We start from the raw sequence: 18,946 nt of genomic DNA, 5'->3' as shown, positions 1-18,946 counted from the left end.
GGGCTTTTTTAATTTATCTACCTAATTGAAGAAATCTGAGAGGAAATTCAGGAAAGACCAACCTTTAAGTCACTGAGTATTTCTTGATGGAAAACATTTCCTACAAAAATCTGAACTTTAGAGTTTTAAAAAAAAAAAAGTTGTCAAGATCTTCAGCAAGAGATAGTCACTGTTTGCTCAAGGCACCCTGCTCCTCTTCCCCCAGATTTAAATGACATTTTCATATTACAAACAAAAATTATAGACCTTCTGAGGAGTTCAACCTGTTATTTCCCAGCATGGAGGCTGAAAGGCATCCAAGCAACACAGATATTTTATAATGTGTTGTTTCCTCTCATTATTTATAGAATAAGAGGACAGTTTTCGTGCAACAGTCTAATGACGTGTAAACCAGCTGAAGTACATCTTTTCAAAACGTCCTTTGTTCTGCCTTTATAAATCAAGGCAGGGCTGTGGTGGACGGACAAATGTGCGCTCGTAAGACAGAAGGAGGTGGCCAAGGAACGTAAAGCACAGGACAGACATCGATGTGCTCTACGTAAGGCCAGTGAAATGGAAGACTGAGGTGTTGGCAACACCCCCATGACAATACACCATGGAAGGTGATTCACAAAGCCAGGGAACGGCTCTGTTCCATTCCCGGCACACCAGGTGGATTCACAAGTCGGCGTAACTGGCTCGAAGCTGACATTTTCCTTTTACATGATGGAGAGAGTGTTTTAGTGTTCATAATAATGGTGTTCTTCCGAATGAAATAGCTAAGTAGTGCTTCAGTGCGAATCTACTAAGCTGTTTGATTCAAGCTGTAAAGGGAAAATTTTTTTTTTTGGAAAAAACAGCCATGGAAAACACATAATTTCAAACAGTTTGACCGGCTCTGTTTATTTAATGAGAGAGCATTAGGTGCGGTAGAACAAGTAGGAAGAGAGAAATACCAGATGTAACTGGTACCTTATATCCAAAATAGCTGTAGAAAGGGGGCAGAGCACAGGAATGCAAGCTACTTATTGGGAACACACTAGTTTACTTGTCAAGATAATTCTCATGCAGAACACATACTCGGATGGAAATTAATTATTGAAATTAGATCGTGGCTTGAAAGGAATCGCATTAACTTGAACCGACAGTTGATACTGATTAAGTTATGTTTCTTAAATTCATGTTTTTAAAATGAGAGACAGAAAATGCTTACGGGCTGAAATTTTAAAATAAAATGTATTCACTAATTATTTTACTCAAATAAGCGTACCAGAAAAAATACACCATGTTTTAAAAGAACAGAACAGAAACAAGACTCTTCCTTGCCGAGCGTTTCATCTGCAGTTCCCCACCATCCCCGTACCAAGCTGACAGGGCTCTGCCACTCCGAGGTGACGGCTTTCGGTGCTGAGAAACTGTCCCCACCCCCCTTTACTCCGAGTTCACCCTCCGAGGGTCTCCGCACCCAGCGGTCAGCTGGAAAACCATTTCTGTTTGCGACTCGCGACCACTCCCTCCCTCTATTAAAACTTAGCACACCGAAAGTGATCTTCAAATACTTCTGAGCAATAACGTCAAGATTAAAGGGCTTATTTTAGTTAAATATTTACAATCCCAAAGGGACTGAGAACCACAAAGTGAACGAAGGATGCAATGCAAATTGCTCGCTCTCTCATCCTGTGTTTGGTTTTATTTTGTTTTGGGGTTTTTTTTGGTCTTCAGCGCAGGACTTGTGTCTGCACTGCCAGGTTTGGCACATGAACTATTACTTCAAAATCCACTTTTTGATTTTTATTTCTATGCTGTAGTTTGGCGCAAGTGAAGAGCAGAACTCTCTACACGCTCCACAGCTTCCCAGAGATATGTACTAGTAAGTTTTTCATTAAAAGTCCTTGAACAAAATTGCTTTATTTTAACATGGCGTCTTCAGACTGATCCTTTATGTTTAAATTTGACCTGGAAACGCTCAGTGTGAGACCAAGCAGAGCTGTGAGGAACTGGCTGGGGGGATGCAGAGCAATTCTCCGCGGCTCTGCCACGCAGGTTCCCTGGAGAGAGCCATCGCTGATTAGCCTTGATAGGTGCTGCCCAGCCTGGGACACAACACCCGCAGCAGGAGGACCGGGCAGCACGCCTAGGACCACTGCTTTCTTTTGCAGCAAACACAGGAAAAGAAAAATATATGAAAAAAAGAGACACTCGAAGATGAATTGGGAAGGAAAGATGCAACATACACTAAATACAGGCTGCCAAAGAAGTCATTATCTCACTGCTTGGTTTAAGATATCTGGCCCATTTGTACTTTTGTCTGCATAATTAGTACCCTTAGACATCTTTTTTCAACTGACTTTGCACTTCTTTTCCTGAGGAAACAGCATGATGATGCTCGTGCTAAATAGTGCTTATACAGAATTAGCATCTAAGTGGTCCACCTCTTTAAGGGCACCCTATTTTTAACAGGATAGGTCAGGTTTCTGTAAGAGGATCGACAAGAAGAGGAGATTTCCCCTCCCCACCAAAGGCACCATCTCTTGTGTACGGCTGAAACAGAAAAAGTTAAATGAAAAATAAGTCCAATCAACTTACTGTGGCTGAATTCTGCCAGAGCTGTAATGATAGCGCGCAATCTCATACTGCTTCATAATTATTAGTTAATCAAACTCAACACTGATAGAGACGTTACTCTAATTTATAGATGGTTGCAGCTCAGCATCACTTGGAGTAACTTGGATGGAAACCTAAAATACTACTTGCCAGTTTTCTGTCGTAACTATTAAGCATGATAATGACCCCTGTACTGAACAAAGTAGCTGGTACAAGTTCATTTCCTAACATTTTGTCCAGATTACAATCTTAACGGGGACTGAGACCGCACACAGATGAAAAGACAGTGCAAAGATGCATATATTGAAGTTTCAAACAGATACAAGCTCGCCCAGGTTCTCCTTCTGAAAAACAGAATCAGTTATCAACTTTCCATAGGGAAAAAAGTACCATTTTCCTCCTCATTGTTAATGAAGAAGAGATCAGAAATGGTTAGCCAGCAGAAAATGTCGGCTATTTGATGGCTGTCCTATGGATGTTCTATTATGTGCTACTTATAATCCAGCAGTATCTATCCAGAAGCCATGCCTAAAACCAGGACGCCCACTTTTCCAAGAATAGTATAAAGACACAAGAAAATACAGAGCTGGTTCTTAGGTATTCATACTTTAAATAAATATCTAAATAAGACAGAGTGGGTTGGCAGAGAACAACTGACACTTTACGTAAAGAGAAGAAATTCAGGCAGAATTTTGAGGAATTCAGAGAGCTGATGACAAAACTGGAACTTTTTCCATGAGACTGTATAGGTCAGAAGTGGTAAGCCATATGTAGTTACGGATTTATAACTTCTTGTGACACCAGCAAATATATTTAGTCAAGGGAATGAGTAAATAAATGTTTCTGTCCCTATAACAAAGCTGAATTATTATCAGCCTGAGTTTACTCAGTTCCTTTTCCAGTGAGTCACAACTACCTTCTTCCTGAATTCCCAAATGTTGATAATAAAAGTTTACTAATCACGGCCACCATTTCTTGCCAATCTTTCACTCCCTGTGGGCAACTCAGGAATCACTCCAGTGCATGCGAATAGCTGCTTTTAGAAGAGGCTTCAAGTCTCCAACGGTCTCCTCTGGCAAAGTGAAAGAAAAGGGAGACCTTTGGCAGCTCCAATATATCGTAAAGTTTCTGTCTTCCCACGATAAAGCATTAGTAAATTATTCCATAATCTCATTACCTCCGAAAGAAGATTCTGGTACAGATTCCAGTGATCTGCCCGGTTTACGGATGACTCAGGAGCGTGACAGAGGATCTTATATTCCCAGCCAAGGAACTTTCTCCCCGGTACCTTACTGCGCTCTCCTTAATCACAGTTTAAAAGATTTTCCTACTACTGAAAATAGCCTTTCTTCCAAGTTGGGTACTTGTACTCTCTATATGCGAAATCTAAAGCTGCTCAGCTTTCATTAAAGATTTACTGTAGGATTTTATTAAAAGTCTCACTGAATGCTTGCTTTCTGGAGCTGGCTGTGACTCGCATGCGCAACTGGCTCTGAAACAAATCCTGCTTTTCAGACACTTTTCCAGTTTCTATACAGTTTCCAGACACTAAAAGGGCTTTCTGATATGAGACTTTTCTCTATTGCACAACTACACCCCTGCCCAACTAAAATTTCTTTTAATATTCCCCCTGAGACCAGTTTCCGTCTTGTTACACCCCTTCTCCTGACTCCTGAAAGATGGCAACGGAACGAATGTCCACTCCTGGAACGCCTGCGCTTCACAGGTGATTTACACACAAGAAACAGAGGATTAATTTCCTTCCCAGAACAAGATGAAAAATGAACCACTGTTGCACAACACTTTATTCCTCTGTATTTATTAACACAGTCTCTCCTACTGACAAAAAATGTACCGTTGTCTCTAATGCTACTTCCTGAGTACTGGTGCCTGCAATAGGTTCTCTGGTTTCAATTGCGACTGGAAATCTTGTAGGAGCAACTGTATTTTACTTGTAGAATAAGATTACCGTTATAAAAATTATCATCATAAAAAATATGTGCTGCTGGGTAGGACAGATACTTAATAAAGCCTAAGTCTTAACACAAGATGTATCAAATCGTTTAAAAGGGGATTCAGACTATTAAATTTCTAATTCTTATCTGTTTATATTCTTACATATCTATATATATTTATAGATATCTTTTTAGTTAAATTTGTTATATGCATGCAGATGGCCATTTATGAGAAACTAATGTTTCTTCTGAACACTGTGCACTGCCGATTTCTTCATGGTGAAGTTAATTCAAGGAATGAAACATCCAGTTGCTACTGGGTTTGGCGTTTGCTAAAGGCACAGCTCCTCCTGCAAAGAACGCTGCGACCCTGCAGGTTCTGGGAACGCCAGAGAAGAGGGAAGATATTAGCGAGATGAAACGTGCGATGCACATTCTTGGAGACATTAAGAATGCCTCCCACCGGCAAGTAATTATTTGGGATCGCTTTATAAGTATTTGGTACTAAAAGCTGGTCAAATAGGCAGAATATTCATACATGTTCCCTTTTAAATTAATAGCAAAATATCGTGAAATTAATGCTAACAAAGACAGATGCTAATACTGCCCCAGACGATCATAAATAAAATTATTAGAGTGTCTGTGTGGTGGGGTCTTTTAAGGAAACAGTTTTTATGAGAATCTAGAAGTGTGCCCAAATTCTGCACTTTGTCTCTCAAGCTTGTTTGGGCAGAGGCTCTGAACCCAGCTGTCCGCAGCAAGCCGTGAGACGAGACATTAATATGCAGTGCCATCGGGTGGCTCAGCATTCAAACATTCATAAATAATTTGAAAAACATACGGTGGGGAGCACAGAACTCCTGGGGAGCTTATTGTTGGAGAGCCGGTTATGTGCTCCCAACCTCGGCAGAGATCACTGCCAGGTTTCCTCCTCTGTTAAATAACAGAAGCATCACTGAAGAATAAAACCAGATTTTCTGTATTCTTTCAGCTAATGAAAATACACTCAAGCCCCCGGAAAACTCTAGGCCGTGTATATATATATATATATTTTAATAACATTTAAGTAACAGTAGGGTGCATTAGCTGACAGCGAGTCGGTAACACCCTGCCTCTGAACTGGGGCCCGTGTCGGGAGGGCAGTTCGTTATTGTCAGCTGCTGTCAAATCCAGCTCCCAGCAACTGATAGGTCACGGTGTAGGATCCCAGTAATGTGGCAGCTTTTTATATGTCAGTGCACCAGATGGGGTTATTCTCTCACAAAGGTTATTGTTTACTCACTATAAAAATAATTCAAAAATAAAATAAATCAAAATTGTGATTCAACCATGTACAAACCCACTCAGAAGAGCCTCAAATTATAAGATGGGTCAACAAGTAAATGTGAGAGCGACAAAACTTTTAACGTACATCAGGAGGAAGAAAATGCAGTGCAAAAAGCACAGTTTAAGCATAGCAAAACCTGCTTTAGTATGCATAAAAGCAGAATTTCCAAATCAGCCCAGCCTATGAAAGGGTCATGAATTCAGTGACTGCAGAAAACAAGCAGTTCAAGACAAAGAAAACCCCAAGTTGATTTACTGCAAGTGCAATAAATTATTAATATCCAATGTAAGTCTCAAGCTAGTAGCTGTAAAATAAAGCATTGGTATTTAAGAATCGCAACACAAATGAGCACTGAACATGGCATATTGAGTAGCACTGGGAAGATGGCAAGGTTTTGGTGAAGCGTATCTATACAAAATTCCTACTTATTTGCAAAAAAGTGTCGCAGAGTCTCTAACATTCCCACAGAAAAGACTGTATGTCTGCCTTTAAGCACCCAGATTGAAGATCTGACCTAGAAAACCAGAATTAAGTATGTTTACATATAGGACTGCATCATTCCCACCATTAGTTCAATACAAAACCTGCCAAAGTACTTCGATATTTTAGATAAATCTGGCTGAACCACTGGCCAACTCCAGCTGGCAGCCCTCTGCCTTGCCTCTTTCCTTGTATTCACTGGGAAAAAAAAAACAGGCCTATTTACAATATTTTATCAGGAAAACACTCAGTAAGCGAGCATGTACTGTGTGGCCTTTTCTGGAAATAAAAGCCACCACAAAACCCTTGAAGCAATTCTGCAGAAGTAAAGACAAACTGCAAAATACTAAACAGTGTCCCCCAAACGACCGTATCTTGCGATCGTCATTAAGTGCTGCGTCCTCCACGGGCCGTCCCGGCTGGGCCCGGGCTGGCCGAGCTGCCCACCGAAGGTCTCTGCAAGATGCCAACCGGAGCGCACATCTCCATTTAGCAGCACAAATGGCTCGTGTGCAATCAAGGCTGGCTACGAAAGAATCAGCAGGAACTAATTAACAACCAGAACAGGATGCAAAGCCGAGATATTAAGGAATTCAGCTGAAGGAGCTCAACACCTACAGAGTAATTCCTCTCAAAAAGATTCAAGCAAAGGCTCAAACCAAACAACTGATCACTGATTATTTTCCTGCTGTTCCTAAACCTCCTGGACATTTAATTCACCTCCTTTTCCAAAGCTAAGGGCAGTGGTATGGTGCTTGGCAGCTCTGGCAACAGTACATTCAATACAGACTTTAGAAGCAAGGCCATACTGGGAGAAAAGGAGTTGGAAATTTTTGCATAGCAATATGTCTGTCAGCTAACTGTCAATTCCTAATTTCAGTTAAACATGCACAAAAGTTATCTGAAACTTCACCCAGTCTGGGCTTAGCCTGTATAGTATTTTTTATTTAAAAAAAAAAAAAAAAAAGCAAGTTTACTTTCAAGGCAACTGTCATTTTTATCTAAAGAAATTTTCCGAAAGCTTGGAAATGCTGACAAGCCTCAGCTAAACGAACTTAACAGCACCATAATTGTTATATATACAACAAGGCTATAGTAAATATTTTTCTTGTTGTCCAGAAACCTACTTAATTGTGGGATGGAAATGTTTTATTTATAAACACAAAAGTACATTTGCCAAGTACACTCACACCAAAAAGAGTTTATGAAGAAAACCTACAAAGTATTTGTACCAATTTTACCATATGCATATTTCAGACAGGACCTTTTCAAATAAAATTGTGAACTAAAAGAAAACCTATTTGTGTAATTGTTTTATGGTGCCTTGGTACCACAAAGAATTGCGACAAGTGTTTTTGTCCCTAGAAGGATTATAAACCTGCTGAATCATCAGAAAATGTGTCCCTGTTACTTGTCAAATTACGTGCACTATGTCAGAAAGTTTAAGGCACATTTAAGAACCTTGCTGCAAAGTGGCCCAGAATAACGCAAATACTAAATTTTGTCACTTGGATGATTTTCAAATCAGTCCTCTCTCATGGTACAATTGCTTTGAGAACCTGCACCACCGCCTTCGAAATGCCTCACTACTTAGTGAAACCACCTTTCTGGTAATGATGGTACCTTGGACAAATTTTCTCCTCCTACGTCGACAGGAAGCTATTTGAAAAGTTAATCTCCAACTAAGTATCACTTGGGATCCGTTCTGATCGCTTCTAACTAAATTTTATCGTACTTCTCCTTTTCAATGCATTTTACAGGATTTGACGGGAGAATATGGAGGTAGTCAGGTTTAGAGAGAACAAAGCCGTGAATGACCACAGCGACAGGAGGGAAGTTTGCTGGCTCTATAAGTTGTGAAAATTCAGTGGGATGTTCTGATCTCCTCTGTGTTGGCTGCAAGGGGTACGGTCTCTGCTGAGACTCACTCCCCGAGACGTGCAGAGGTCGAAGGAACACCCTGTCGGCGTACACCAGGCTCTGGCCTTTCCCCTGAGCAACGCTGAAGCGATACTCAACACTCAACGTCCTCGGGGGGCCGACGACTACAGCAAGAAACAAAGACAGAAGCTGAGATGCTCTGAGAAACCTCCAACTGTGTCCTGCTGTAACTTTGCCCTCGAATTTAATTCCATTTTGCAACACCAAACAGGCAACGATAACAGCCTCATACCCTGTTCGTGTCCCATAGTGCGGACGCTGAATTCAGTCTCTTGCAAGTTACCATCATTATCGAGTTACCAAGTTCAAGGATGTATCAGTACATCAAAGGTGATGCCTTAAGATTTGCTACCTCTAAGTTTTCTTCACTGAAGAAGTGGTGGTGTCACCTGTGACGACACACCAACCAACCCACCCTCCTGAGGTAAAAGCTTTTGAGAATTTGTGTTTTATGAGTGTCTTCTACTCCCTTTCTTATGTTATATCTTACTTATTTTGGCTCTAGTTACTACAGCACATATCTGAAATTTCCTTAAAGTTCTGAGCCATAGAAAATTGGCACTTTCTTTTAGAATCTAATTTATTCTTTCCCTTATTTCACTTTTGTCCATCCTAATTCCTGCCCCGTGCTCTCCCTTTGAGCACGTACACTGCGATCTGATTGGCAAAGAACACTTTTTGCATATTTGTATCCAACAGAAAGGAATAATCAACAATAAAGTTCACTACCAACTTTGCACTTCAGATAGCAGACAGACTAATTATCAGTTGACCCCGGCTGAAATAGAAAGCACACCCAGAACACCCGTAACATGCCGTAAATACAAATTCTTGTGCAGATCCTGAGCGATAAACTCCACTCTGATACAGCACAAGGAAGTTCTGTTGGAGTTACCCAACCTATTACATGGCTATTTAGGGGGACAAAACAGTCCTTCAACTTGTAAAATAAGTTTTCCACAATTTTTTCTGCAACTTCAGACTTGGAATGGGTCGGTGGGGTGGGTGGGTGCGCGCACTACCAAAGCTTACTCATAAATTCTGGGAGAAACACTTCCAAAGAAATGAACTGCCACCCTCTCTTTCCTTCCTCTCTCTCCCTCCTCCCCATCTTGGTAACCTTAACCTTATAAAATGTGATAATTTTTTTTTTTTTATAACTCACTGGGAGTAATATTTGGGATGGAATCCAAGTTGCCTTTGTTTATTAAATAGTCTGAAATGCAGGAAACAACTCCTCAGCTGATGGAAGTTTGGAGTATTTCTTCTGTTCTGAAGATGATGGCTGACTTCCTCAACAGCCAGCTATCCTACTGGGCTGCTTTCTACACCAAAAATTGACATTACAGCGATTTTCTAATTAATATTCCTAAGTTTTTAAAGCTCCTACTACAGCTTTCACTTTTCTATTTATTTTTACGAACACCAGTTCATCATTTCTTGATTCAAGGACATGTTGAATGAAATCCTCACAGTTCTGAAGGGAAGTACTCCGTCGCTGGCTTTAAAACACAAAAGATTTTGACCAAGGTACATAAACCCACAGTGTATATTATACACTTGTACTACCTGCAAAATTCCAAGGTGAGTTGTTTACCTGTTACTTCCAGTTTGTCACCAGTGACTTCAGCTTTCAGATAAATCCTTCCTCTTTTCTCCGTGTGATCCATGCCGCACAGGCTTGGGACGTTTATTACGCATTGCTTATGAACATTCATGTCACAGGCTGTGGATATAAAAACGGTTCAGGCAGCAGTGAGAAGCTAACAATATGATTACGCTGCAAACTCTGAGCAAAGTGGAAGTTAAGACTACAATGCTTAACGGCTGGCAGACTTTCAGATTACAGCTGCATGTTCTTCACTGAACAACACGGCTAGTTCCCATCCTACAATACATTTTGTAGACAGTAAATTAAACAGAGAATAAAATAATCTACTTCAGAAACCTAAAGATATGATAAATGAAGTGCAAGGGGAAAAAAGTGAAAATGGAATAAAGACTTGCTGGGAATGTGACGAAGAAAACAGAGCATTTGTGCCAGCGTTAGCAATGAACGGAGTTAGGCTTAAATTGGTTATTAGATTTTCTAGCAGGAGACTTCCAAGAAAAATGAAATGCAAGGAAAATATTGGACCTTGGCTACCAACCAAACCGAAACTTCAGCTTTCAACAGTGTATTCACCTGACCAGTCCCAAACCAGCCTTCCTCAAAACTGGCAAAGGCTCTTCCGCCACATCGAACTCAATACACTGTGTTCTCAGCAACAGAGGTGATCTTCATTAGTATGTTACTGTAGTACTGAAATATCCACTTGCAATGTAACAGCACTATAAACAGCTGCCATTTGAAGCGGTATTTTCCACAGAAAAGAAGTAAGAAGCTGCTAACCAGTGTTTCCACTTACTTTCTAAAATACCCTTTTGGTAACATGTCCAAACTTCACTTACTGTCACATTTCATCCCTTGGTGCAGAAGCCCATAAAGCAGCGACCCACAATGGTCACAAAAGGTCGGGCTCCCATACGTGTGGATCTTAAATTTGTGCTTGCTTCTGGGATCCTGAAGGAAAAAACAGAAAGAGATTCTCAAGTCATAAAAAAATACGACTGACACACCTTTAATGTATTACTTCAAATACCAAAAACTTTCCTGCTCTCCAACTCGTGCTACAGAGAAATAAATTGCAGCATGGAGCTTATTCGCAGCCTGTAAAGCAGTGCCTACACCAGTGCAGGTCCATTGCTCTTGGTTCCTAATTTCCCTTTGTTTTGGTGTTGTAAGAAAGACTATGTCAGCTCGGAGAACGCAGGCTCATTCCCGTGATTCATCTACATGAAAACTTCCTTTCACTGACTGTACATATACGTAAAGTATAAATGATGGCATCCAGCCTGTGGCTAAAGCCTCATACCGTGTCTGCTTGTTTAGCGCGTGCCACCATCACCGTTCTGAAACGGTGACACAAAATACAGCAGGAGAGGAGGGAAGTAACTGCCGAAGGGCTGAGCTGAAATACAGTCAAATGCCTCTACAATCAGGAGCTTAAAGACTGGGATCGTCTTCAAATGCGGCAAATTTATAATTTATATTATTGTAAATGAAAGTGAACAAAGTCTAACTTGGCATGTAGTAAATATTTTACGGACACTGCTATTCCCATCTGATTTTTGAACAGAGAAAGGACATATATGGTGAGGACATTTTGAGGCCATCACCAGCTTGGAAACGGTTTCTAATTTAGGACCAGTGAAATGGAATACATCCAAATCACTTAAATGTATGACACATCCAAATACATTTGCTGTTTCTCTAGGGGTAGAGGTCCCCTTTGGAAAACCAAGAACACTCATATAAACGGAAGAAATCCCATCTTCAGCATGCTCACCCCTGTCGGGCTCACTCCACATACCCACAGCCACAGCCCTTCACCTGCACCAGCCTGCTCCCAGCACTCGGAGACGGGAATTGCCAAAATAACGCGTGTGAGTCCCAGACTTCTGTGCACATCACCTCTATTTTGTGTCATTTATGGCCACTTCCAGCCCCAACTGTACTTTAGTCAAAACTATTGCTGCACAATCTTGATCAGAAGTTGGGAAGAGCAGTGATTCTGCTTCAGTAAAAAACATACGTTGGGGTTTGAAATCCATTCTTGCTAACATTCTTTACAGAAGGACCATGGAAATTATGAAACGCCAGGCCTTTCATGCATTAAAACATCCTTAACAAAAACACGACTGCAAAATGAGGCATCAAAATGTTTTTCTTCTGTTTATATCTTATATTAATATACCTTTATATTAGAAAAGAATTATTAAATGGTCTTAAACAATAAACTAACCTTTCAACTTGCCATTAAAAGCTTTCCAAAAAATCAAACACAAAGCACAGCATTTATACAAAATGGAAAACCTGCTAACTCTCTCTTCAAAAACAAAAGGTTCCTCCAGTTTAAGTGCTTTCTCAAGAAATTAAAGAAATTTTGGAACTTCTAACAGTAATTACCATAAAAACATGACTATGAGGAAGCAAAATCTTGCCTTCAAAATTTAATATTTTGCTGTACTATACTTTGTGAAGGTTTTTTTTTTTGTTTTGGTAAGCAATCTTTGTGTGAATTTTTTTTTGGTGATGATTCTAAGCTTTATGATGAATCTATAACCACTAGTTTTCACTGCACAGAGAGAAACTATATAGTATCCAGGATAAAGAGCAAAGACTTTACATTAAGAATTCAAATTGAGACTATTTCAATAGTTCTGTTTGTTACACAGCCCGAGATATGAAATGCACACTGCTAACAACCATATTTATTTTGTAAACACAGTTAACCTAAATGGAATGACATTCAATGCTCCAGAGAACATCTGTTTCGTTAGTTATTCAAGATATAGCCAATGGCTCTTGCGGTGCGGGGTCATGGGAACGTCGCTTTACTGAAGGGTTATCTGATGGATCGACTCTGACTATATGCCTCCCAAACCACTTAAAACACATGTTCAAAGCCAATTCTTCCTTAAATTGTTTTGTTTAGAAGACATAAGGGGATCTGTTGCCTTATAAATATATACACTTAACCATTACTTTGGTAAGCACATCTGTTGCCGAGAAGGACAAAACCCACAGCTTCTAAGAATGACATTGAATAAACAGATTTTAAAAGTTGTGTTTAACATCTGACACAAGTGGTATTTATGAGTATAACGTAATGATATAGAGGGGAAAGGACTATGGGAAATTATTATAGTGAATGTCTACTAAATCCATTGAACCTGTGTATTATACTGAAAATTATATAACTACCAAATAATTCCATTCCAATCAATGGACTATACATGGTAATTACGTTAAGCAGGGGTGTGCGTGTGGCTTAAAAATGTTGTGACATGTGGGGACAACTATACTGCACTCGGTGCAAAGCAGCGCCAGCGCCTGTAGCATGTAACTACAGAACACCAGGGAAAGCGTTCTTACCCCAAACACCGAAATCAAAGCAGGCACGTGAATAAAGAAATCGAGTTGGATCAAACTTTGACGTTGGCCCTGCAGGGCTCAACGTATATAACATGAACCGTCATTTGCTTTCCATAATAAATGTTAGTTCTCTATCATTGTGTGAAAATGCCTACTGTATGATGTTTAAAATGAACAATTCAATATGAGTTAATTTTTTTAAAGAGCAGAAAGTATCTTTTGACTATTATTAGTTAGTATTCTATACGCACACGCGAAGTCACTTATTCCAGGCACAGCATAAAAAAACAGGACAAAGGAAAACAGTACCAAAACTACTCCCGAAATGGAAACTTTGCATGTAAGAAATCTCTTTTAAAATCCTTTTAATAGAACTGAACAGAAGAAACTAAAAAATATTTAAAGCTAACAAATAAGAGAGTACACTCTTCCATGAGTATTTAATCCTATTTTCTGTTTCAATCCTATGCATTTTTTTATTTTTGGTAAACTGAAGTATACAAAACATTGTTATTTCGCATGCAAGCCTGAGAACACCCAGAGAAAGCCAAGAGTTCTCTATATGCCCACCATAGATTTAAAAACCTGTTTGTCTTATTCCGTATATTAACACAGGTGTCTCACGCACTTAGAACTACCCTTGAATCTATAGTTTCCACTTTAAGTAACTAAGTAATAATTATGACATTGCCAGTACTAATTACTTATATTATTAACAGCAATTAACTTTGTAGCTTAATACAATTCAATACTTCCCGATGTTAACTATGCATCAAGTGACTTGTATGCACTATTGAGGAAATAGCAGCACGTTTAGTATTTTTCAGCTAGAGCTCAGTAAACTACTGAGTTAGAGGTAAGCTCCTGTAAATTTTCTTCAAATATCCCCTTTCAATCAATGTAAACTTTCGATAATTCCCAAAGCATAGCTGGCAGTCATATTTCATAGTAAACACAGGGAGCCAAGCCAGGATATGACAGATGAACTGCCAAATAATGGCTGCTATTTGCAAGAGAATTGAACTTTGCACTAAACTTGGCATAGATTAATTGTGAAACTCTAAAGGGAAAACCTACTTCTGTTTCCAAAATCCATCAAAATTATGAAAGGGAGAAAGTGGCGATGGGAAAGCAATGGGAAAGCACTTGTTAAGCAGTGATAAATTATATGGTCTATTAAAATTCATGTTATTTTCATGCTAAAAAGTGAATTCTCTGCTATTATTAAGACAATCCCCCATTTTTATAAGTACGACTGAATGCAATATAATATAATTAAATGGGAAAGGAAACTCTGGGCAATCGATATCACAGACATTTAAATATTTGTCTTTGAAAAACCTTTAAATTGTCAGGGATCTAGCCAATGCTCTGCAATTTGACTGCAGCACAACAGACTGGAGCTTCTGTGCCTGTAACGACGGACATGGGTGCAGCGTCCCTAAAAAGACGAATCGCAACTGGGCATCTACACCCCACACAGCTCCGAAAAAATCAAATTACTCATGAGTCTCAAAGCTGAGACATGCCTATAGAGAGGCTGGCAGCCAGAGAATCGCACTGACCTGGAGACGGGAGTTGTACACAGACTTGCGCTATGAGGACATTCAAAGAAAACCGAAAATGGAGCAGAAACCTCTAAATAAACAAATAAATGAGTTTGCAGAAGTGAGTTGCCCAGCCCGACAGCTCTGGCTCTGCTAGCAGGGGTTGGGATTTGCTCCGGAGACGTGCCGGAATCAGCCGCACTCCAGCAGAGGGAAGCAGAAGAACATGGAGGCATCTCACCGAAGGGCCAGGGTTTTCAGGCTGTGCACCGCCAGTGAGCTCCGCTTTGCCCCCCTGCAGCACTATTGCCACCATCCCTGCCTTTCTTCTTTGTTTAGCACAAATGAACCCATTTCCCTTATTGAACAGCAATGGAAAGCACCCCCCTGCGAGAAATCATTCCATAATTTTTCTGGCTCAAAGACGGGGGTGTGCCATAATTGAAAGCGCACGGTTAACCAGCAGCACATGGCAAACTGTGCTTTAACACATTACAAAACAGCTCATGAGCATTATATTTCTGAACTCTTTCTAAAAGCTCCCTTTTGATTAGAATTTTATTCCCCTCGATAGCAACATTGAACCGACTATAATTTTTCAGGCATCAAATCATCGCTTTGCTTTTAAGCATAAAATATACAAAAACCACCTCATGCATCAGTGGAGATTTTATATACGAAGCAGCATCATATTATTCCTTGTTAAAGTCCTTTCATAGTATGCAACTCGATAGCATCGATAACTGTGTCACCGGAACCACGTATCTGAGACCAAATCCTCTGAACCTGTATCTGATTCGGCACCTTCCAGGTGGCACACGTAGAACTGGTGTGATTTTTGGAAGGAATTTAAATCAAGGCTGCAAACAGATCTGTCAGTGCTGGAGCCTGTACCGGTGATCAAGGTGGGGGGAAAAATGACTGTTTTCAGTCATTAATACCAACACACACACACATTAACAAGCTGTTAGGGAATACATAAGATTAATTTGTTTTTTAAAACTGCCTATGGTTGGTGAAAGGTTTTTTTCCCTATCTGAATTGCTGTTTTTGTGATCATTAGGAAGCAGAAAATGCAAAAGTGCAAGTGTAAAAGTATTTCAGGAGAAAGGGAAGATTACATTTTCCATTACAAAAATAACGGAAAGGAGTTCTGCAGCAGATGACCCGTAAGGTCCTAAGGTTGTATCAGGGCCTACAACAACAAAGAACAATTTTGTGTAAATAAATGCAAATGAGCCCAGTTTTCCATTTCCTACCTCCATGGCAGAACCACAGGATTCTTCATCCCCAACCGAACACTTACAAACATATTTATTTACTAGTTTAAAAAGTGTAAAGGAAAAGTAAGCTTAAAGCATCCCAAATTACTTCACTTACACACAAAAAAAAAATTATTCCTGAACCTCAGAAGCAAAACTTGTGGTACCAACTGTTTGCATTTCTGTCGAAAAGAGAAGGGGAGACAACACATTAAGTATATGCAAAACCATACACAGAGACAGGCCATCACCGTTCCTCTTTCGCAACAGAAAAGCCCTGGAGACCGGCAGGTCTGTTTTCCCCACATTAATACACAACCTTTAAACATTTCCTGCTGCGACAGAAACCCTGAATCCAACATCCTTCTTTGTCCCCCTCCAAATGTCTTTAAAGCAGGGACGGCGAGGAACGCTGCTCCAACAGATCACTGAAACCATTGCAATTTGTACCGCATATATTTTACTTAAAATAGCTTTAACTTCCTCAAGCGAATACCAAGTTAATAAAACATATTTAAGAAGAACCTAGCGTGTTTTTCTCTGCATGGAGCCAAATCCCACATTCATCCCACGCTGTCCTCGGGCAAACTTCCATTTAATTTATCAAAGTCTTCAAACTCCAGCTTTTCCAAACACCTTCCAAACAGCCACTGCAATATCCAAGACCCCCTTCAGATACCACGTCTGTTTGAGCGACTTTCTTCTGTTCGCTATTTATTTTCCTATTGAGATAGCAGAAATCTTGGTGATTCGCACAGCATCTTAAGTGGAGAAAGCAGCTTCGAGCTTGAGGAGCTGCAAGAGCCAAGGGAGCCAGATGCTTCTACTGGAAATAACTTCCAGGGCTTAAAATATGGCTTCTCTCATCAGAGCCCAGAAGCAAGAAACAGCAAAAAGTCATTGTTTAACTGGTCACCAGCTTTGTTCTTTCCTGAGCGAGTGAGGCTGTGTGCACGGGAAAGGGAAAGCAAAGAGAATGTGAGACTCTCAGGAAGGAGTTCTCCATGACTGTACTCACAGGGATTTGTAATTTCCTAATTACTATAAAGACAGTTAAATTTGGAAGGAACTTGGTGTTTACTGGCTATTTTTTCTCCATTCTTTTTTAATGACGAAACTGCAGTATAATTACAGAAAGTGCACAAATAAAGACCTGTCGGAAACTGATTCATGTCTAGGATGAAACGGAGCAAGATTTTCTTTCAGATACAACTCAACATAATGTTACAGTGTATAAATCATTTCAATAAAGATTGGATCCAGGGATCTGGATTCCAAAGGAGTACTAGAAAGACAGAGGCACAGCTGTATATGTCTTGCTTAAAGAACTAAATTATTAGTTTTATTATCTGTTAATTTATTAATTTATTTGTTGAACATATACATCTTTCAACACAGAATAAATTTTACAATATAAAGTTTAACATTGATCAGATGGAAGAAGTAATTAACAGAAATTCCCATTGGATAAAAGGGCATTGCTATTTCTTGACTGGTGCAATATGGGGAACTGTTTACTATCACAAGTCATAACGTGGTTTCTAGGCTTTCCAATGGAGCTGAAACGTGGCTAGGTGTAGTGCATCATTAAAGTGACACAGGACTTAACACCGGTAGGTCATGTTGTCATTGTCATTGCACTGCGCGGCATCAGGCTGCATGACAATTATTTTACGTTAATATATTTGTGTACAATAACTTCTCATCAGTTTTTTAGAATTTCATTATTGGCCAACTGGCTCATGCTAGAGATGATATGACTTAAATTCCCCCCCCCCATTATCCTCAGCTGGAGCTCAAACGATCCTCCTTTCATTCACGTAAAGAGCAGGTGAAATGAGATAAGGCTGCAGACACCTCACCTGAGATGCCCTGGGTTCTCTGCAGCAGCAGTGACCCTGAGCGCAGCGGCGTCGGGTCAAACACATCGACATCTGTTGTAGCTTGAACGCTATTCATACAGGACGGCGATGCACATTTATCCCAGAAGTAATCAGAATCAGAGGGAAAAATGGGAATGACTCCAAACACTCTTTCAGAAGCCATCACAGCCATAAGTCAAGACAATATTTAGCATGTTAAGTCTTAAGAAAGCATCTTTGTGACCCCAAACTTCTTGACTGTTGGCAACAGCAAAAATGAAACCAATCTAAAGTTTTATTTGTAAAGCCAAACCTGTCCTTAGTTAGTTCTGTCTAATGTGGTTTGAATGCAGGTCTTTACAAGCATTAAGTGATAGATTTGAACACATAAAGATGGGCTGATCTGCCAGCAGCAGAGCTATGAAGGCCGCTAATGAATGCAGCTTGCTCACCCACTGTTCTTGCCTCTGAGCTACTTCAGTCTGCGAGGCGCTGAATAATAATAACTGGTGTACATTTCCCACTCCTCCTCACATTGCAGAACTCCCTTTTCCCCTCTGAAATGCTGAATGCTACTGGAAGAACCCACCGATTTATAAACGCACACCTTACACTTTCTCACTAAGCCCTTACCCACTTATTTACATGGCACCTCGTCTCCTTCCCACCTCCCCAGCAGCATCTGTGCACGTCAGTATACTTCCAAGAAAGACATTCGTACGTCTGGATGTATTGCTACCAAACAGGAGGATGTGATATCCATATACATCAACATATGGTTCAAAATCTAAAGCCAAGCCCACGAACTTCTGTAGAGACTTGTTTGTGGAAGCCGAGTACTGCGGCAGGGTGTTTCCTGAACCGTGGAACGGAAATCCAGAGAGAAGTTTGTCTGTCCCAGGGCACTACACACTCCAGAGCATTTCTCTTTTACCTTTACTTCAGGTGAAGTTCTGACACATACAGCTTTTTTTTGCCTTTTTGGTTTTTTTTGGACAAACTTCACTGGAA

General features: G+C 40.2%; 1 protein-coding gene across 2 annotated transcripts in view; it reads right to left on the bottom strand.

The window, feature by feature from the left end:
• Positions 1-18,946, bottom strand: part of PRKCA (protein kinase C alpha) — a 152,083-nt gene that overhangs the window by 45,058 nt on the left and 88,079 nt on the right. For both annotated transcript variants that reach the window (XM_074608109.1, XM_074608108.1), the window contains exons 4-5: positions 10,738-10,849; positions 9,884-10,012 (exon numbers count right to left, since the gene is read on the bottom strand). In XM_074608109.1, coding sequence (XP_074464210.1) covers positions 9,884-10,012; positions 10,738-10,849 — 241 coding nt within the window. The remainder of the gene's footprint in view (positions 1-9,883; positions 10,013-10,737; positions 10,850-18,946) is intronic.

This window comes from Larus michahellis, chromosome 14, assembly GCF_964199755.1.
Source record: "Larus michahellis chromosome 14, bLarMic1.1, whole genome shotgun sequence".
Classification (NCBI taxonomy): domain Eukaryota; kingdom Metazoa; phylum Chordata; class Aves; order Charadriiformes; family Laridae; genus Larus; species Larus michahellis.
This window is presented reverse-complemented; position numbering and strand designations above follow the sequence as displayed.